This window comes from Pezoporus flaviventris, unplaced genomic scaffold (genome assembly GCF_033815535.1).
Source record: "Pezoporus flaviventris isolate CSIRO_AGI_PZ_B2104156 unplaced genomic scaffold, CSIRO_AGI_Pfla_v1 ptg000045l, whole genome shotgun sequence".
Taxonomy (NCBI): Eukaryota; Metazoa; Chordata; class Aves; order Psittaciformes; family Psittacidae; genus Pezoporus; species Pezoporus flaviventris.
The window spans coordinates 11,612,701-11,634,623 of NW_026892593.1; the positions used below are offsets into that span (position 1 = coordinate 11,612,701).

A 21,923-nucleotide genomic window follows, 5' to 3' on the forward strand; every position below is an offset into this window, starting at 1 on the left:
GTCCCACCAGAGCTGCTCTATCACTTCCCCTCCTCAACTGGACAAGGGAGAGAAACTGTAACAAAAGTGTCAGGGGTTGAGATAAGGACAGGGAGAGATCACTCAGCAATTGCTGTCATGGGCAAAACAGACTCGACTCAGGGGAAGAAATAGTTTAATTTATTACCAATCAAATCAGAGTAGAGTAATGAGAAATAAAATCAGATCTTAAAAACAACTTACCCCTGCTCCTCCCTTCTTCCTGGGCTTAACTTCTGATTTTTCTATGTCCTCTCCACCAGCAGCACAGTGGGACAGGGAACTGGGGCTGTGGTCAATTCATCACACATCTCTGCCGCTCCTTCCTCCTTGGGAGGGAGGACTCCTCACACTCTTCCCTGCTGCAGTATGGGGTCACTCCAATAGGAGACAGTCCTCCGTGGACTTCTCCAACATGAGTCAGGCTGCAGTTTTTCAGCCTGAACTGCTCCAGTGTGGGTCCCTTCCATGGGTGCAGTCCTTCAGGAACAGACTGCTCCAGTGTGGGTCCCTGTGGGGTCTCAAATGCTGCAGCAAACCTGCTCCAGCCTGGGCTCCTCTCTCCATGGGGCCACAGGTCCTGCCAGGAGCCTGCTCCAGCGTGGGCTTCCCACGGGGTCACAGCCTCCTTTAGGCATCACCCTGGTCCAGTGTAGGATCCTCCCTGGGATGCAGGTGGTGATCTGCTCCACCATGGGCTGCAGGGGCACAGCAGCCTCATCATGGGATGTACCAAGGGCTGCAGGGGAATCTCTGCTCCAGTGCCTGCAGCACCTCCTCCCCTCCTGCACTGATGTGTCGGCAGGGATGTTTTTCTCATATCTTCTCAGTCTGCTCTGCAGCTATACTTGCTCCTGCCCAGTAACTTCTTCTCCTTCTTAACTTTGTTATCCCGATGTGTACCATCATGCTGATGAGTTCAGCCTTGGCTTGGGGCAGGTCCATCTTGAAACCAGCTGCATTGGTTCAGTGGGACAGGGGCAAAGCTTCTAGCAGCTTCTCACAGAAGCCACCCTTCCATCCCTTTTGCTTCCAAAACCTTGCCATGCAAAACCAGTACACTGCTGTCATCATTACTGCCGCAGCATACTTTAACAATATGATTCATATTCTCTTTATATTCATAATTGAGATCAGTAATGAAAGCATTTTTGCTGAATTTGTGGGAGTTCTGAATATAGTTCGGTCACCTGATCACTGTATTTACAGACTTGGTCTTCATAACAATTCCTTAGCAATCCTCCCTGCCCCCTGCACAACCTTTCCTGCCTTCCTCACCCTCCTTTCCCAAGGACTACACCAGTACCTTTTGGGGCTTATTTGTCCTATACATAAGCAGTTCTATTAATATCACTATGTGTTCCTTTCTCTGTATTGGTGGGACTGTGCACCCTGGGAACTGCTTCATTTTAAGGGTATTTCACTCTGCAGGTGAGTCAGGTTTCAGTATCTGCAGCATAATTCAGCAAAACTCTTAGAATCACACTATCTAAACTTAAAACCACATCTATGCACATGTTAATGTATCTTAGAAGTAATGCTACTTCACTGTATCACTTCCTTCAATAACCTGAAAAGCTACCCAAAAAAGGTACTTTAAAATTCTGTTATTTTCGTGGTATCATCAAGGTTTGCAGATGAACTTTAACTTTTAAATAAATGTCCTTCAATTTCAGCAGCTAATGACAAGTTGTCTGCAATAAATATTGTATAAAACTCAACACTAAGAAAAGGTAACACTCCCCCCTGAAAAAAAAAATCCAACCCAAAACCCCTAAATCAGCCCCCTAAATCCCTAAGATTGATTGCATCAGTTTTATGAGTGGTAAATTACTGTTTAATTTATTATGACTAGTGTGGAACAGTAGGAAACTGCTAATTGTAATCTAGCTCCTGCAAAAATCCCCACACAAACAAACAGTGAAGAATCAGCTGATCAGATTTCTCATACAATCATACAAAATGGTTAACTTCTGGAAATAGTGTCATTATTAGACAAGAGTGTTTTGCAATTCTCCTCTTAATCCCATTCTGGATATTAAACTTTTAAAAGCCTGTCCAGGAAATAGCCTTGAGGACAAGTGTAGTTAAGTGATACAATAGAAGAGGTGTGTTAGATTGCATGACTAAAAAGCTTTCTGCAAACAAAGAAGACAGGCACAATGGCAGGTGGGGCACCCCAGATAATACCTAGCTACTTCCAGACCCATCCCAGGAGAGTCATCAACTCATTGATGTCCCATCTCCACACCCACAGAGGAGCACAGAGGTAGAAAGCAGGTGGGACTCCAGTAACCTAATTAGAGAAGCAGCTCCTGCCCAGCTCCCGGGGGAGCCTCAGCACCATAGGATGTGACACACTCTGTACTGGTTCTGGACATGTGTTTAGTTTTTTGATGGTGAGCAGGTTGGTTGCATAGTTTGTCTGTTGAGCACACAAACACTATCCTATTGACTGGCACAAGAGGTTGGCCCTATTTTGTTTACTTACACTAAAACAAAAGTTCACTAACTTTTCACTGTCTAGGCCTAATGTAGGCCAACAGTGAATTGCACTGTTGCAACTACGTTGACTGTTTTGATTAGTTGTCAATTGACTCTGCTGAAAGCCTGTAGTAAATTGCTCAGAGAAAGGTGTGTACTTTAAAGGCTTCCATATTACAGAATCTTAGAATCATAGAATGATATGGGTTGGAAATGACCTTAAGATCATCAAGTTCCAACCCTCCTGCCATGGGCAGGGACACCTCACACTAAACCATGCCACCCAAGGCTCTGTCCAACCCGGACTTGAACACCGCCAGGGATGGAGCATTCACAACTTCCTTGGGCAACCCATTCCAGTGCCTCACCACCCTTACAGTAAAGAACTTCCTCCTTATATCCAATCTAAATCTCCCTTGTTTCAGTTTAAACCCGTTACCCCTTGTCCTATAGCTGCAGTCCCTGATGAAGAGCCCCTCTCCAGGATCCCTATAGGCCCCCTTCAGATAACTGGAAGGCTGCTAGGAGGTCTCCACGCAGCCTTCTCTTCTCCAGGCTGAACAGCCTCAGCTTTCTTAGCCTGTCATATTTAGTGAGACAAATCTTGCTGACTTCTTGAAGCTCTTTTATAGTTTTTTTCTTTCTGAAAAGTGGTAAATTATTCAGCACACTACACTTTTTTTTTTTAATGAGAAAATTCCTGAAATTTGTTTTAAACATATAGATTAAGCATCATCCATTCAGCAGTGTGTTATCACTTGGTATGGGTTAAGTGAAGTCTGATGTGAGTAACAGGAAGGAAAAGATATCAGTGAAGCTTCTATGGAAAAAAAGGTCTTATAATTATTTTGCAGTTGTGTGGGACTGTATAATACATTTTTCTCTTGGGTAAACAAGTATTGTTCAGGTCTGGCTTCTGATACTCTTGTTGTATGGCAGCTACTAAGTGGACCCAAATCAGTTGTCCACCTGAAAGACTTTGAAATGTGACTTCCTTTTGTTATATGTGGTGTGGGTAGATATTTGTTAATGAAAAAGTGTTCATGACCTTTTATCAGCTCTTCCCAGCGTTCAGATTTTATTTTGTCATTGGTACTTTTGACAGTGCTGTGGCTAGACAACTGTCCCTGGTTGGTTGTTCACTCTGAGGTCTGGATACCTTGGTGACTGGGAGACATCTGTTGTCTTACTTTAGTCATTAAACTGTAGCACTGCATTTCAGCATTGTTTGCTTATTGGCATGTGTTTAATATCTCTTAATATTCATATAGCAGTAATTCAATTGACAATATTGCGTGTCTTCTGTTCCTAAGGGTATTTCCTACTTTGAATTTAGCCTTCTTTATACAAAGTCAAGTCCACATACACATGATTTGGATGTTCTTTATGATCTGTGACTAGAGTTCAGAGAGCTTTTTCTCTTCACAGTATTTCTGAAGTTCATTATCATTCTGCCTTTTCTATTCTCAGCAAGTGGATGTACAAAGAAGAGAATGCCCAGTGCTGTTTTAGTCCCAATCAGCTACTCTACTGAAGTAGCACTTTTTGTACTTAAGCAGCTTGAGGAGCTTGTATTCCATTCTCTGATTGGCATTCAAGAAAGCTGTGACGTTTCTTGGAAATGAAAATTATAAATACTCAAAGCTTGAACTTCAGATCTATCTACTTTGGACATTTACAAAAGACTCAGGAGATTCAAGACTCCATGGCTGTCATGAGCTGACCAACTCTAAGTCAGATTGTATATCACCAGGTAAAATTCCCTTAGGATACTCTTGTTCTTCATTAAAACAAAGGTAAATCATCTCGAGCCTAGAGGGGTGACAGACAGTGGTCTGTCAGGCAGACTGAAGAATACCTTGCTGCTAACCTTCATGGTTGAGTACAAAAGTGAAGATGTACACACACATTTTTCTCCTTTGCCTTCATGACAGGCATGACTTGAAGTTTCATTGGTCTTGCAAGCACCAGCAAATTGCTCATCTGAGGCATGAACCTAATATTATTTGGTCTTGGCAGTTATGCAGATGTCTCCTGAGCATCCCTTTCTGTTTCTGATACTATTAAGGGCTTTAAATTCTATGCAGTCTGCTATAGAAGACTCTTGTTCCCAGAATGGAAGCGTGCTGGCCTGTTATCCTTGTGACTATGAGCAGTTCTGTTCAAGAGCATACTTTAGTGTTGCACTTTATTTTAAAGACTGGCCAGGTACAGAGATGAACATTTGCTTGGGATTATTTCACTTGGAAAGTAAATCCGATCATACAAAGCAGGTGAAATGGAGAACCTGACATTTTAACAGTAATGTTTACTCTCTTTACCTATTGGGTTACTAGATTCATTAAATGGCTTCGCAAGACAAACTCCATGCGTAAGATTTACTCAGACTGGCCTTGTGTGCCTCAGTTTTGTTAGCACAAAAGGACAAGGTACAGATGTTTCTAATTCCAGAAATTGTACAGCTTTATTTTTCTCTCAACAGAGCATTACCTTCCCAGGCATCGCTCAGAATTAGATATTTTCATGTTCTGTCTTCCTAGAGAGAAGATGCTAGCCACTTTTATAACTGAGCAATGTTTCTTTCAGGATCTCCTAAGCGCATTCCTGTAGGGATTCCCTTTAATGATGAGGCAGAGATATTGCAAAGCTTAATGAGCGTTCCATGCTAGTTATTCACATCTGAGTGCTATTGCCTGCTAATGAGGTTGTACTGGAGCCAGCTGGCCTATTTTGGAAAGTTCATTGTCCTGTCATCTTTCTGTGAACATAATTGATAGAAAAACATCTGAACCCCAGAACTATATATTTGTCTTATCCTCTTATCTGTGGTTGTGACTGCCAGAGCTAGGTTTTGTAAATTCAGGGATAAGACTAAATGTTTTAATGATCAGAAAGGTGTTCCTTCGTCTGCCTCATTGCCATTTCACCTTGCAAAACTGGAGGCTCTGTTTAACCTCTCAGGTTTGAATTCCCAGATAAATTGTCATTTTTCTCCAACTTTATCACCAGTTCCTTTCCATCCTTGTTGAAGCCCAAATGGTCTTCAGAGTGCTTTTCAAAATTCTCTAGGTGCTGCAGGTGTGGAGTCTCAGTCATGGAATCATTTGCTCTAAACCAATTACTCCTCAAGACTGTATCTTATCTAGAGACATGCATATATTGATGAGGACCTTGCATTTGATGGTTTTCTGTTTGATTCCTCTAATAGTCAGATTACTTGCTCCTTCAAATACTGTCCAAAAAGAGATGATTGTCGTAGAACACCTTCAGGTTCTAGCTCTGAAACCAGTAAGACTCACTGAAACGTAAATCTTCCTTACATTTTACTTTCTTTGATTCAGTTTGCACCCTATTCACACTTAGACTGGCACATTTTCTATATCTGAGTGTCATATAGCTAGCACTGAGTATTGGAGTTGACAGTGCTTATGCAATACAGATTGCCTTACTATTACCCCACAAACCCTCAGGGTTTCCACAGAAATTTACCCTGAGAAACTGGTTGCCTAAACATAAGTTCTGTATTGTCACTTCAATGCTATAGAACCAATTCCATGGCAGCTCAGTACCAGTTATTCATGAAAGTGAAAGAAGACGGGCAGTGGCACTGCATTCTTGGTTTAAACAGGTGGAACTCTTACATGCTCATCTTCAAGGTAATATTAGTCAATATTTCTGTGGCAATGGGAAGAACTGGTCTGTATTGCTGAATCTCTAAGTAGTGTATTTTCATGCAGTGATAAGACCAGTTTAAAATTATTTTGATATTCTCAGAAGGCATTATTGCTATTTAAAGGTCTTGCCATTTGGCTGATCTGTGACCACTGAAGTTTTTTTCAGGGTGCTGACTTTGTACTTGAGGATATTTTCCTTAATGAATAGTTTGTAAGGGAATTCATAAGAGAACAAACTCTTTAGTGTCTGCAAATGGTCCAGCACTTCTTTTATGCTTGTAGTCTCAAGACAAGCATTCAAAGATCGTACTTAATAGTGTCACAAACTGTAGAGGTCATTTGATAGAATTTTTAGTTCCTGAATAGTGGGAACTTTCTGTTCTGTAGAGAAATTCTGTGCTATCCTCAGTTAAGCATTTCACTGCTGTGCCAGCCATCAGTGGCAATATTATCCTTCCTTTATAAGGCATGTGTCCTTAAGAACCTTGGAGATACATGAAGCTGAAGCTTACCCTAGGTTGCTTTTAGATATTACTTTTCACATCTACTTTTCACATCTACTCAACTACCAAGAATTCCTTTTTCTTTTTTTTTTGCCTACCCATACCCACCTAAATATCTTCAGGGGATTGCCTCTCCAGTTTCCCCAGTCCTTCAGAATGATAATTGCAGACATATGTATCTCTTGGGGTTGGGCAATATTACCAAGTAAGTGGTTTCCGTACTGCTGTTACTACAACATTTCAGAAGTTTTTGAAGCTTCAAGAAGTACTGTTCAAAAGAAAAAATGCAGCTTTTTTATCTTTTGAAAATCTGAGATTTCAATTTCAATATCCCATTGTTACAGAGGCTAAAATGGGTAATTTTCACTCCTGACCCGTAGAAGAGTGGAAGATATAAAACCTTATGAATTGAAGAAGCTGATAAAACCGTGAATTGTACCATGTAATATTTGTAATGTCCAGATTATTTTTCCTGTTGTTTGAAGAAAGTTCTCTGATTCGGTCGTAAAGGATTGTACTCTATGTCATGCCACATTAAATGGAAGAATGCCAGAAGTTTTGTGTGTATATGAATAGTCATTTAAAATTTCACAACAAACCTTGAATAGTTTCCCTATCCACTGTTTTCCTTGTGAAATTCAGATTTACCATGCAGCACTGAGGAGGTCCAGGAGAGCAGTCATGTGCACTTCTGATGACTGACAAATGATTGCAGTGGCTAAGGAGCAGCATTTCTTTGTGTGTTCCTTATTGTCCTGGGTTCAGCCGTAGCAGTCATTTTTTCTGCTTAGTAGCTGGTGCAGTGCTGTGTTTTTGACTTTCGGCCTGGGAACAGTGCTGATAACACCGGTGGTTTTAGTTACTGCTCAGTAATGTTTACTCTGACCAAGGACTTTGTGAGTCTCATGCTCTGCCAGGGAGGAGGGGAAGCCGACAGGAAGCAGAGACAGGACACCTGACCCAAACCAGCCAAAGAGGTATTCCATACCACAGCACGTCATGCCCAGTATATAAAGTGGGAGCAGTTACCCGAAGGGCTTAGATCACTGCTCAGTCGGGCTGGGTATCTGTCGGCAGGTGGTGAGCAGTTGTATTCTCTTCCCTTGTTATTTCCCTTATCATTATTATCATTGGTGGCAGCAGCAGTGGTTTGTGTTATACCTTAGTTACTGGACTGCTCTTATCTCAACCGGTGGGAGTTACATTCTTTCAATTCTCCCTCCCCATCCCTCGGGGGGGGGGGGGGGGGGGGGGGGGGAGGGGGAGGAAGGGGGGGAGTGAGAGAACAGCTCTGTGGTTCAGAATTACGGCTGGGCTTAAACCACAACACTTATAGACTTAAAAATCAACTTCTAAACAGGAGTTTCAGTGAGCTTGCAGAAATTTGCATCAGGATTTGCTCCTAATTTTTATCTGCTTCTAAGAACTATTTTCCCACCGGTTCTCTATTATACCACAGTCTTGGTAAGTCTAGCTAAATCTCACTTAATGAGAGTTGTAGAGCATTGTACAAAATTTCAGAAGAATTAAGGAAATTAACAAGCAAAATAAGAACAAAAGTAGATGTTTATATTAATGTCTTGTCTTAACAGAAGAACAGGAGTGCCCTCTAGTTCTTTTAGAAAAAAAGAAATACAATTTTAAAATGTAATTTTACCTAAATGTCTTCTTGGAAAGTATTTTTATTCAAATCAGTAATTATGTTCAATATCTGAACTAAAACTCTGAACTAAAAATCAGCCTAAGAAATAGCATTAGTTTTGGAAAAGAGGATCTACAAGTAGTCCCCAAGGTGTGTGGTAACGGACACACTAATAGAGGTTTGGATATTGCAAACTACTCATTTATAATACAGCGTCATGCAAAAAGTTGCATCTCAGTATGTGCATTTCCCACTGCCATGCCCCTCTCTCCTCAAAAAAAAGCTGCTGGCACTGAATGCTGTCAGATTATGTGTGGCTTTTCTGTTCCTGTGTAGTTCTTTATGTAAGGATCTGTTTTGTGCTTTCTGGTGTTGCAGCAGCATGATTTTAATGGCTGTCTAGGTGAATTATAATCTATGTTGCAACTACTGTATCTGATATGGTGAGGTTATTATGTGTCTTCATAAACAATTCAGGCTGGTGTATAGTTTTAAATATTTTTTAGGTATTTTGTTTAAAGAAAATTTGCAAAAGGGTGCTTTTCACAAATCAGTAAGTTGTAGAGTCATCTTTAAATAAAGTATCAGTGGGAGGGCAAAAAAATAAGATTCTGGTATTGTCATTTCATCCCATTCAGCTTTTTATGCTATTTCCTTTAAAAATTAAACTGATTTGTTTCTTGCTAGTTAGAATAAATACACAACTCGTGTACCAATTCACTTAGGATAAATCAACTTTTTTACACAGGACAAGTGTCAAAAAGGGAAATTGCACAGCATGTCAGCAGTTTTGTGACTTGAAAGCTTCCCTTGTGTTTATCTGTATGAGCTGTAACTTTCATAAATGATATCAAGGAACTGAGGTGATGTAGTTGTATGTTCTTGCAGAGGAATTCCTGGGAAGAAATGTGGGACAGTCATAGTAACAGCAGAGGAACTAGGCTGTTGTCGAGTAAGTATGTGTTCATTACTTTTTGAAAAATTAAATGATAATGATTTTGTGATTTACGCAGCACCAGATTCTCAAAGACGTGATGTAGAAGTTTACATTTTGTGACATACAGAATTTAGAGTACCTTTTTCCTATGAATTACTCTTAGTTTTAGGTAGAAGCAGCAGAAAAAAGCATCAGGATCAAGGTTTTGATTCTTAGATGACTCTTTAATCTTTATTTGCCCAAGTAATCAATCATATTTTAATCCGTTACTTTTATTATTTTTAATAAAGATCTATTTGTTTCAGGAATGGAATTATATTTCCATTATGGAAGGGAACATTACATGAACATCAAAGTAAAATTTGGGATTTTTAACCTTATAATTAAAAGGCAGTGAGGAATTTGGCTGGTGAAGGGGAAAGACATGGTGAGGATTTTTTTTCCCAATATTCTGGGTTTATGCTCCAAGATGAGCATTTTTATCCCAGTTGTAACAAACTATTTAAAAACCACAAATATGTGATAGAATCCATAATCAGAACAGGTTTGGTTTTTTTCTTTCCCTTTTAAGAAGGCAAATACTGGGTGCCTTCCAAGGTCCACATGTTCTTCCATGTTCACCCCACTCAGATTTTACATGCATGATGACTAGTTCAAAATCAGTGAAGGGAACTTGTGAAGAATTTGGAACTCGGTCTCTCTCTTGCACTCTCTTTTGCATTGCCTGTCATGCTCTTTCATGTGCACACCCTCTCACGCAGTCTATCACCATCTCTTGTATACTTTTATTGAGATATTTTTCTACCTAGGTTTATTCATTAATTTGAATAATTCTCATTTGATCTTCTGCGTTTTTTTTTTACCAAACATTTATAGCTCGTATTCAGAATAGCAAAGATTTTTAGAATCACTGAATTGCTGAAATTGGAAGAGACCTTGGGAGATTGCTTAGTCCAACCTTCCTGCTCTTCATAGAGCAGGTTACTTGGGGCTCTGTGCAGTCGGGTTTTGAATGCATCCAAGCAGACTCCATAGTCTCTGTGTTTCAGTGTTTTGCCACAGCCACAGCAAAAAATTTTTTTCTTGTATTTAAATGGAATTTGCTGTGCTTCAATTTGCACTTACTACCACTTGTTCTTCCACTTCATAGACTAAGCAGAGTCTGTTTACTCCTTTCCAGCAGCTGTTTATACAGATTGGTAAGATCCCTTCTGTTTTTCAGGCTAAATAATTCCAGGTGTCAGCCTCTTACCATATGAAAGATGGTCCAGTCCCTTAGAGTGGCCTCACCAGTGCTGTGTCACTTCCTTCAGCTTTCTGTCAGCACTTCTCCCAATGCAGTCCAGGAGGCCATTTGCCACCGTTGTTGCCAAAGGCACATTGTTCAGCTTGGTGCCCACCAAGACCTGCTAGTCCTTTCCTGAAAAGCTGCTTTCTAGCTGTGTGTCCCACAGCCTGCAGTGGGGTTATTCCTCTCCAAGTGCAGTACTTGGCATTTCCCTCTGTGGAACTCTGTGAGGTTCATGTTCATTTGGTTTTCTAGCCAAGGCATAGAAGGCTGTGAGAAACACTTTTCCATGTCCTTTGTCACCTGGTCCCCTGCCGCACTCAGTGCTGATCCCATATTTTCCTTAGTCTTCCTCTTGCTGCTATTACACCTGTAGACCAGTCTTCCAGCAGACCCTGCTCCAGTTAGCAGGTGAGCCTGCAGATTTATCTTTGCATTTATAATCCTCACGTTCTTGACTCTACCCAAAGACATGAACTGTGTGTGACTATCGCTTAACCTGCCCACAGCAAAGAAACTTTTCTCCTTGTTTGTCACCAGAAGGGGTGTATTTTGTATGTTCAGGCTCATTTTCTGGAAGCTTTAAGACTCTTAATAGCAAGCTACTAAGCCACTTGCTTTACAGACAGCAGGAGCAGACAGCTGCAGGTTCCAGTCATTGAAGAGATGAGGCTTACTCATGTCTCACTGGAGTTTCTAACATTAATTCTATTATGCCTTCCTTGCCTGTGCATCTATTTCCTTGAGGCTGCAATTTTGCATGTCAGAAAATAATGGAAATGTCCTGAGGCGTTTAGCGCAGAAATTTACCTGTCCTCTGCAGCTGCTACAGAAGAATTCTTGGTTCCAGCAGCTCAAACTGCACTAAAAGGATGTGGCAGGAACGCAAATATGTAGAGGGCATCTAGAAGACACATACTCTCATTATTTTGTTTTCTATTTACATGGTTATTAGCAAATTTTACTTTTCTATTTTAGTGTAATAAACTGCATGCTGTATGTAATTTTTCTATATTACCCATTTCAGGATTCAGTTTTAATGCAGTTTTGTGCGAACAAACTAGACAAGAAGGACTTTTTTGGCAAATCTGATCCTTTCCTCGTATTTCATCGAAGCAACGAAGATGGCAGGTAGATGCCTGTTAAGTATTTCTGCTGCTAAACAGTAGGCAATTTACTTATTTGCAGATGGTAATATAGTTTTAATTTTTTATGTGTCAGATTAATGTTTCTTTTATCATGTTTGTTGGATTTAAGTATATAAAATTATGCAGTACAGGAATAAAACTTATGACAAATAGATCAAATATTGCGGCTCAGGGTTTTAAGAGTTAAATGTGTGATAAATATAGAGCACTATGAAAATTAATTGTAATAAAAATAGTAAAATAGTGTTACTTTTGCTAGGAAAAGTGTGCATTTAATGTTAAATAGAATTCTCAAAGAAAATTGTAGCTGCAGAATATATTAATCCTTACAAATTGTTTTAGATAAAAAGATACTGCAAATTTGGAAACATCTTTTATCTTTTGTCAGACTTCTAGGAAATAGAATTTGAAAATACCTTAAATAGATATTTATTTGTTTGGTTTGTTTTTTTTTTTTTTTTTTAATCAAGTAAGTGGCTGTTTGCTACATTTATGCTTTAATTTGTGAAAGTAGATTAATCTGTCCTGTTCTGCTGCTAAGACTTGATGTGATAACTTCAGGTAAACATACTACTTCCGCGGGAGGTCTGCTGGCAGTTTTTCTTGGAAGCTGGTAGTCGTCACATATAACTTCCTATCAAACCACAGGCTAGACATATATGATATTACTTGTTTGAGTAGCTTAGCTGGAACAGGTGTTAACATAAACCTATGTATGGGTCTGTGTGTCTCTTCCCTGCTCTTTTCCTCTCGGAGGCAGATTATAGAAACAACTTCCTTAATAAGCGCTGAATATCTTAAATTGTGAGCCTGGAGGAGTTAGGGCTCTTTTGTGAGTTGCATTAAGGTCATTAGTGGAATTTCTCTGGGCATTCACTGAGAGTGCTGGTATATGCAGTTTCTCTTGGCCTTGAGTGCCGTGCTTTTCCACTTCCTTCCAAGACATGAGTGGTGAGCCACTGGGTCTTTATTGGTCTCCTGAATCCAGCAGTGGTCAGAAGGATGCTCACTTTTCTGTCTCAGCTTCAGGCATGTCTTCTGAGCCATAGCCAGGATAAAAACAGGCCTTTGGAACATAAAGAAGATATTCCCTTACAGGACAGCTTTAGTCACATCTGTATGTAGAATTTCAGTAGTGATTTCACCAGTGACCTTGCCTCCTGTTTTCTTTTGAGCAATTCAGTCCCAAGGCAAGGATTTAAAACATGTATTTTAATTTTGCATTATTTAGAGAAAGCCTGAGAGAAGGTGATCATAGGGTCTTACGGAGCCTTGAAGGTTTTACCTGAGACAGCCCTGGTTAAAAAATCATAGACATAAAATGGGGAACAAGAATCAGAAAGCCGTGACACCCTTGGCTCCATTTCTGAATCTGTACCAGACCGCTTTCTTTCTGGATCTGTGACGGATTCCTGGCTGTACAAGGCCTGTTTAAATAAGCAGGATGGAGGCTGCTTTTGCCTGAAATAACTCACTGAATACTTGTAAATCTTGCTAAAGTTTTGGGTAAAAACATTTTAGGTTTAAAGTTGTTGAGCACCATGGTGTGTAATCTGTCTCAGCCCCATCTGTCCTCAGTTCTTCCTCCTCTCTGATGTCACTGCATTTCTTTTTTAGTTGTCTTAAATTCTATTTGGACATTGTGCAAATGAATAGAGATTCCGTGTCTGATGACACAAAAGAAAAAGTAAATAAATTCCAATTTATTTTTTTTTTATTACAGTTTTACAATCTGCCACAAAACTGAAGTCATAAAAAATACATTAAATCCAGTGTGGCAGGCTTTCAAGATTTCTGTCAGAGCACTGTGTAATGGAGACTATGACCGGTAAGCTCTAGGTTAAACTTTCTTAGCATACACAATTCTTCCCCCCCAGCTCATGTGTTTTTTTCCATGTGAGTTTTTCTATGCAGTTCAGTTCCTGATGCTGTTAAGGTTATTTAATCACAATTTTGAAAGGATAATATGTGTTCAAAGCCATTCATCGCATTAAAGAATTTAATAAAATAAAGCCAATATAGTAACTCTGTAGGAGATGTTAGTGGTGATTTCTGGAAAAAAATGCTTTGCTCTCTATGGTGTGATTAAGAATTAAAAGACTAATTTGAAGAGTGGTCACTGTTCCTAGTGTGCACAGTATTTTTAATAATGTTTCAATGGAAAATAATGGTGATCTGTCTTCCTTTTGTGACATTGTAATGTCAGAGGATGCTGATAAATGAAAGTGTTTAAAATATATAAGGTAAGTAGATGGGAAATGCAGAAGGTAATTGTCATCTTCAAATTTGAAGTTTTCTGTGATCCCATGCAAAAGGATCCACTTTTGGATGGTTATAATCATAATAATACCATGTTTTTAATCAATCCTTCCCCAACAGTAACAAGCAAAATAGTTAATTTGGGGAATGGTGGATATTTTTAGACTCCTTAAAACATGGACATGCTAACTTACAGCAATATAAGCATGAAAAGTGTTTAGCTTCCTATTGATGACTTCTTGCTCTGTTGTTACCATTCACATTTTTGAAATACATTCAAGTGTTGGTGTTAATATATTAAGTACCCAGTTAAATTTCTGGTGGTTTATCTATCTCTGCTACTTGAAATCTGGAGTACTGGAATTATTTTAAGTAAGACTCTGAGAAAGTATAAATTTTTCACTTAGTCATAATGCTTTTGGCAGTCTCGAGTGCAATATTTAGTTTAAAATCATGAAGAAAATGTTTGAAGACTAGAATAAAAATATGCATAATACATAAGCTGAATGTAGTAGATAGGTGTGCTAAGGTTCAGTTCACCTTTATGTAGACTGTGTGAAAGATAAAAGAGATGTAAAATGCACTTGTCTGGGTACTTCAGAGGCAAAAGGTATGTTATCTTATTGATTAAAATACAAAAAGGTTCAGTATTGAATTCTGTTAAACATGAGCTAATGTTTCAAGCAGCAGAAGCCAAATCCTTTGTTGAAATATATTACTGCGTGTAAGGAATTTAAGTAAGATTTTGCTTAAATTGATAATTTTCCTGTGAGTGTCTTTAATCTGTAATTTAAGTAGTTGCTTCTCTACCTCAGCTTTTATTTTCAGCTTCCATATACATGATTGCCATTCCTTCATGTGGACTTTATGTTACTGTAGTACAACATGATTTTACCATATCATAACTCCATTGCATTATTTTATCAAGCTAATTATTCCATGAAACAGACACTAAAATTATTTTAATTGGTTACCATGAAAACCAAGTCTTCCAGGGAAGCATTCCTTGAATTTATAATTTACTAGCTAATGCCCGAGGATAAACAAATCAACTCTTGAATCAACTGACAATCTCAGTAGTCAATATGAAGAAGCAGGACACTAGAAAGTGCTTATATACACTAGACTAAGTAGAGTGCTTTCGCAGTCATAAAGCTCTGTCTTATAAATGGCTTATTAAAAAGTCAGAAGCTAGTTGACTTTTGATATTTTTTTTTTTTTTTTTTTCCCCCAGGAAAGTGGTATTAATTTATCATTTTGGGAGGGAATGGACCTTTTTAGGGTATTCTACCAGATCTTTGCTTTATTTTATGTATGATCATAGAATCATAGAATGGTTTAATTTGGAAGGGATCAACTTAGATCAAACCAGTTTCTTCTTCCAGATTAGCAAACAATTCTCATTAGTCAGAATCAAACCTAAACTACTCACTCTCAAGTTATATCATCTGTGAAACCATGTCCTTCCTCATTTGTAGCAACATTTGGGCAGCTTGGACACTGTCATCGCATTTCTGTCTTGTGGTACAGAGAAAATATCTGTTCCAAAATGAATACCAAAGGAAAAGAGCTTTTGTCACGGCCAACAGCTTCTGTTTCTGGGCAACTCATCTGTCAGCTAGTACATCACATTATATCTTCCTTAAACATAAATACACCCTGCTGCTCTTCAGTCATAGAAAATGACCAAATTTTGGTAGAAACCAATATTTCTTGGGAAAGAAGATGAGGTTTGTGTTCCGTTATTCTTGAAAATAAAGCCAGAAGTAAAAATGGCTGCATATGGTATTTTTGAGAAATTCAAGTTCTGACCATTTACTCTCGTCTCTCATACTGGAATGCCTGAGACATGACTACTACATGAGTCTACTTAATGATTCTCATTCACATTACAGAATCAAGATGTCAAACATATAGGGAATGTCACAGGTCTGGACGAAGTCTCCTTTTCTCATGAGAATACTTACTCATAGAATCACAGTATCATAGAACAGTTTGGGTTGGAAGGGACCATCAAAGATGATCTAGATCCCACCCCCTGCCACGGGCAGGGACATCTTCCACTGGACCAGGTTTCTCAAAGCCCCATCCAACCTGACCTGAACATTGCCAGGGATGAAGCATTTACCACTTCTTTGGGCAAACCATTCCAGTGCCTCACCACCATCAAAGTAAAGAACTTCCTTGCATCCAACCTGAACTTCCCCTGTTAAAGTTTGTACCGATTACCCCTTGTCCTATCACTACAGTTCCTGATGAAGAATCCCTTTCCAGCATCCTTGTAGGCTCCCTTCAGGTACTGGAAGGCTGCTGTAAGGTTACCACACAGCCTTCTCTTCTCCAGGCTGAACAGCCCCAACACCAAACAGAAATAAAAACGGCAGTGCAGAATAGCCTGGATAGAAAAAATAATTTTGATTCAATTGTTTTGGGCTCTCAAATAGCACACACTGTTATTTTCTGCATAAAGTTTTGAAGACACAAATATCCAAACCCAAACATTCTCTAACCTTGATTTTTTTTTTTTAAAGTTAAAGATTTTTTTAAACCATGCCATTTAAGATAAAATAGTAGTGTAGAAATGGTAAAATACCAGTATTTGAAGATTTGAAAGTCCTTTTAATACCTTGCATGTCATGCAAAATAGGTAAACTCAAGATCTGTGATCAATGCCTTTAGTATGAAATAAATTTCAGGAAAGAGGAGCTATTCAAGGAAGAATTGCTTCTATGAAGTTACATATTTGAAGATCCTTCAAATTAAATGTTTCCTTTGACGGGTCAGATACTTGGTGGGATAGAGAAGGTTTGGAGCTGGTCTTGACTTCATTCCAAAGAATAATCAGTTTTCATTCTAAGGTGACTTAACCCCAAACTGAAATTCTAGAAGAGGGGTAAAAGGTAGTAAATGGTGTGGTCAGAGACATTAAATTTGAGTTGAAAAGAGAAACATCCAGACAAAGCAAATCCTTTGCCTCTTCTGTAATATTATAAAAAATGAAAACCCAGGCATGAATTTGTTCGTGCACATAGTATCAACTGTCGATCAACCTTTTCCCAAAACTGTCCCTTCCTTGTAAAGAAAATTATTCAACACATATTCAAATGTATTTCATAGGAAGAATGAGGAGCAGCTTCCGTGGAAGCAAATTATAATGTCATTGCTTGAATTCCTGTCTCATCTATTAATACCACAGACCTAATCACTTCATGTGAAACTGTTCTGAAGAATAGAAGTAAGCAAGCTGTTGGTTAAAAAATAGAAAATCTGGAGGTGTTATTTTTCTATCCCATGTTCAGTTCACTTTAGGCCAGATAGGATTCATTAGTACTAATTGCTGAATTTATATATGCTCTTTCTCTAGTAAAGGGAGATAAATAAAACCGTAAACTGTCTTCATCCTGATATGCTTCCTGTTTCATTACTGATGCTGATGATAATATGCTTTATAGTATTTGCATTTTAAGAAATCTGCTCTTCAAGTAAGTATGTAAAATAAGATTGATCCTTTACGTGGGAAATTTTTGTGTGTTTCCAGCCATCCCTGAAGCAAAAATAGTTAGAGCTGTCCTTAGAGGTTCACTTCACTCATAGGGAAAGAGTTCATCTCCACATTCATCTTCCATTTGCAGCTTGCCCACCAGTTCCTTACTCACTAAGAGGAGGATGAGTATTCCCACACTGTCCAGGGCAATCTGGCAGTTTGGGAAGAACTGGTAGCCGGTGTCTGTTATGTTCTCCCCACATCGCACAGGCTGCTTGTCCCATTTCATTCCAAGGAACCAGAGTTATGGTTATGTCGTATAATCTGATGGTTAACTAGTGTAGTCCAATGAAAGCACTAAATAACTATCCTGTTGGCTTTATAGGAATTAAAAAAAAAGAAAGTTATGCTGCACTTTTGTGTCCTCTTTGGTCAGTTGGCCAAGCAGCCTCCTCCTCTATTGAGAGCTAGAGGGGATTTTAAGAGGGGAAGAGTGCAGTCTGTAAAGAACTACGAATTCTTCCATCTGAACACACAGACAGACAATGCCTTCACAAAATTTTGGGTGGATCTCACCAGCTTTTTTTTCCATCACTGCACAGTGTTTAGGAAAGGTTAATACTGTCTACAAAATTGAAGTTTTATTGTGTTCTGGAATACTTACTTTCATTTAGGAACCAATATTTATAGATTAGAATTTTTTTTTGCTTTAAATGTGCTTTACTTTGTATTTGCTTTGTATTGTGAACATTGCTTTTCATCTGTACTTTGCTGCTTAATGATTTTGTGTTATAAAGGCCCTCTCAATCTCTGCACACTTCTCAAATGTATTACTTTTTTTGTAAGATGTTATTACCCCCCAGTAGATACCCCTTTTCCAGGCATGTACCAAAGAAACCTTCACAATAAGTCCTAGATAGTTACTGTTCTTAAAAACATTGATAATACTTTAGGTTTAAAAAATCATTTATTAAAAAAAACAACAAATCCCACAGAAAATTCAGAGCTTCTGGAGGTAAAAATATATTGGTTAAACTCACATTGTTCCTTTAGTTTCCACTGTATTTTACTTCTAATTTATGAAGGTACGTTGAGTAACCTGAGTGTCTTGCTATTTTCTACCCCATGAGAAATGACTAGAAAATTATGCCTTCTGGATTTGGCACAATTGTTACACCCATATGCTATTAAAGTACAATTAAAGGTAATCCTGGTACATTTTAATATATATTTTAATTGGTTGTGTTTTCTATTTTTTCAGGACAATTAAAATAGAAGTGTATGATTGGGATAGAGACGGAAGGTAAGACATTAATTCTATTGTTAAGCTGTACAGTTAGCCATGCTTAATAAATAGGTTAGCCTGTATATATTTATACATTTATGCACATGTTTTAAAATGTATAAATACACAGTGGCCAGAATAGGACTAGAGAATGTATTTATCAATATTTAAAGGTACAGGTACTGGATAAAAAGTTTTGCTATGCTACAGTTCTGTTTTGTTTTGCAGTTGTAAGCCTATTTCAAACGTGGTATTGTATCTTCATACATGGAACGAGCAAGATGAAATGCTTTGTGATCTGTAAAATCAGTTTTGTGAATCTCATGTTATCAGTTAATGTGTGGATATGAAGGGAGGCATAACATGTTTTGTAATCTGTGTTATTTTGCTTAAACCACTGCTTCATAAAGCATTGCTTTTCAAGTGTGATAAAATGCATAAACCTGCAATTGCTCTTTCATGGTTGCTTAGATATTGCAATGTGGAAACTACCTATTAATTATCATCATTCAGGTTGGGTTTGAATGTTCATTTCCATGCCTGTCTTCATCAAAATGTGGTTCTAAACTCTTGAGTTGAAAGACCTGGGTTTTAAATCACTCCATTGCTAGAAAGAGGATGGTAGAATATACTTGGCATTTCTGTTGCTAAATTCAAGAAAGGCTATCTGTTATTATTCAAGCTTGCTATATCTGTACTGAGTGTGGCTTTTTTTCTGAAGAAATTAGGCTTTCAAATTGCCTTTACTTTGACAAACTAGATAGAATTATTTTTTTATCAGATTGGATGGATAACCATTTAAAAATGTTTGAGCTTGTCTCTTAATACTTTGGTTAGAAACTTTGCTCATAAATCATGGTACTAGAACTTGTATGCAATAAAAGAATATATTGATTTCTATTTATCTTTCAGTTGGCCTGTCTTAAATATTTCCTATTAATCTTAATTTACATCTTTTACTGTATGGATATGCATTTCTGTTTGTATTTTTCAGAGTATATTATTTATTATACAGTAATGTCTTCAATATTGCTAATGCAATTTCCTTCTAGTGTTACAGCTAATGATACTGTGCTTCTGTGGCCCAACAGATCTTGTAATCATAATAGGCAAATTTATCATGTGCTGCCATACATTTCCTTGCTGACAAGGTCAAAAACCAGTTTCAGCCTTCTCAGTTTATACCTTCATCTTCTTGGTTCCGTCATGTAGCCTGTTGGTTTATAAGCATTCTTCTCACATTTATACCTTCTATAAATACCTCTAATGCAAGTTCATCCTTCTTGATTAGCTACTCCCTGGAGAGACAAAATAACATATTTGGCAATGAAAAATACAAGGATTTAAATTAACAAAGCCATATTAGCAAAAAAATCACTTCATCACTGTAATGATGAATTTCTATTGACATCTTTCATTTGTCAGATTTGCCAAATCCTTAAAAAAGTGACATATTTATACTTTTATGTATAAACTGCAATATTTTTTAATAATGTAACAATAACAATTGAATTATATTACCAATTTAATAAAAGGCAAAGATTATTTATTATTAAGGTATCAAATTCCATGTGCTGTCCCATTTCATCAAAAATCACAATCTGAGGTATGATTAAAAAGAAAATGAAGAAATCTGACAAATAGTATTATGTAGCTGCAATTCTGAGTGAAATCTTCAACATACTGTGCAATTTAGGCAGTAATTAGCCTCTACACGTCCCCAAACAGTTTGAAATATTATCTGCTTTTGCTTACCTCCCACTCTGAATACTTATAATATCAATATCTAAAAAACCCAAAAAGTGAAGGATACTTATTCACATATACTCCTTCTTACTCTAACTGTGCGACTTTTTTTTCCTTTTTCTTTCTACCTATTTGCATTTAGAAGCAAGCAGGACACTGACATCTTACATGTTCAGTTCCTCAGAAAGATGAGACAGCACTCATCTCATGTAACTTCAGACAATGTGAAAATCAGACAACTAGATTGGACTAATCATTTAAGCTACTTCAGTAGCTTACAGGGAAAAATGGTCTGATTGAATCCATCCTAACTGGAATAAATTGCCAGTTCATGGGGCCTCTGACTTACTAGTGATTGTAGCAAAGAACCTAAGTGCGTAATTTAACTTTGACATTGCCAAATGTATCTGAAGTGAATCCCTCTCAAGAATTAGTCTATCAATTTTTTGTACAGTGCTGCTGTTACTTAGTTTACATTAATTTCCATGTTTGATGGACTGTTCATAAGCTGTTGTTGCACTAGTCACCTTGTTATGCTGAATTTGTTTGCTCCAGAGGTGTGCAGAGTGGGCAGAAACAACCTTTGAAGGGTCGTCAGAGAGCCTGCTAGATAGCAAAGCAGTTTATGCTGAGTATTGCAGGTTATTCTGCAGTCAGCAAGGCAGCGTTACTGTGCATATACTTGATTTCTGAATCTTGACTTGCCTGACCTCAAGTCCTGACTTGCAGGGGTTTTTTGCTTTTTCCCCATTCTGTGGTATCTGTGCTTTGAAAAAGTGATTCCAGGGTGCTTTGTGTGTGGAGCTGCTTACTGTCATGTTCATGAGTTACACTGATAAGAGTAATTGTATATTCCTAGCTCTCATTTATTCAAACATCACTTAAACTTTCTTGAGTAACAGTAATATAGGGCCTTTGTAACATTAACACAATTAGTAAACATTTCTTTGCCTCAAAACAGTTTTTGCACAAAAATTGTGAAAATGTGAACCACTTGTTCTAGATGATCCCTTTTATGGCTTCTAAGAGCTGTGTCAAATCCAAAATATTTGATACTAAAAGAAGTCACAAAAGTTGTTTTTGTTACTTTGGACAAGTCCATTTGTGTGAAACAGACTTTTTTGTGGAGTGTCCTTATCAGGAAAGTGCATGCAGACAAGTTTTGCAGAAGGAAAGAATAGGATGATGTGCAGCTTCGCATCGGGACATCGACAATACTCTGATGTTTTTATTTCTCTCTGAAGGCTTTTTCACTTAATTTCAGAGAAATTGCTACTTACATACATGGTGCAAAAGCCATTTTGCAGACTTGATATTTATGATCTGTTACACGGAAGTGTGTTTTCTTGAATTTTAAAACTGTAAATATTACCATGCTAACCTGGGGCCATCGAAATGTTCATCTGAGAATCTAAACCCTGCAGGAGGGACTGTAAATCTCAGATTCTAGGCTTT

At 38.0% G+C, this 21,923-nt stretch overlaps 1 protein-coding gene and 1 long non-coding RNA gene across 4 annotated transcripts in view; one reads left to right on the forward strand and one right to left on the reverse strand.

Annotated features, from left to right (window-relative positions):
• CPNE8 (copine 8) overlaps positions 1–21,923 on the forward strand; it is a 91,321-nt gene that overhangs the window by 34,910 nt on the left and 34,488 nt on the right. For all 3 annotated transcript variants that reach the window (XM_061467490.1, XM_061467489.1, XM_061467488.1), the window contains exons 7-10: positions 9,210–9,273; positions 11,574–11,677; positions 13,418–13,522; positions 18,699–18,740. In XM_061467490.1, the coding sequence (XP_061323474.1) occupies positions 9,210–9,273; positions 11,574–11,677; positions 13,418–13,522; positions 18,699–18,740 (315 nt within the window). The remainder of the gene's footprint in view (positions 1–9,209; positions 9,274–11,573; positions 11,678–13,417; positions 13,523–18,698; positions 18,741–21,923) is intronic.
• The window catches only part of LOC133276571 (uncharacterized), a 787,535-nt gene continuing 768,374 nt past the window's right edge, over positions 2,763–21,923 (reverse strand). Inside the window, exon 3 of the long non-coding RNA XR_009745919.1 lies at positions 2,763–2,791. This is a non-coding gene — a long non-coding RNA (uncharacterized LOC133276571). The remainder of the gene's footprint in view (positions 2,792–21,923) is intronic.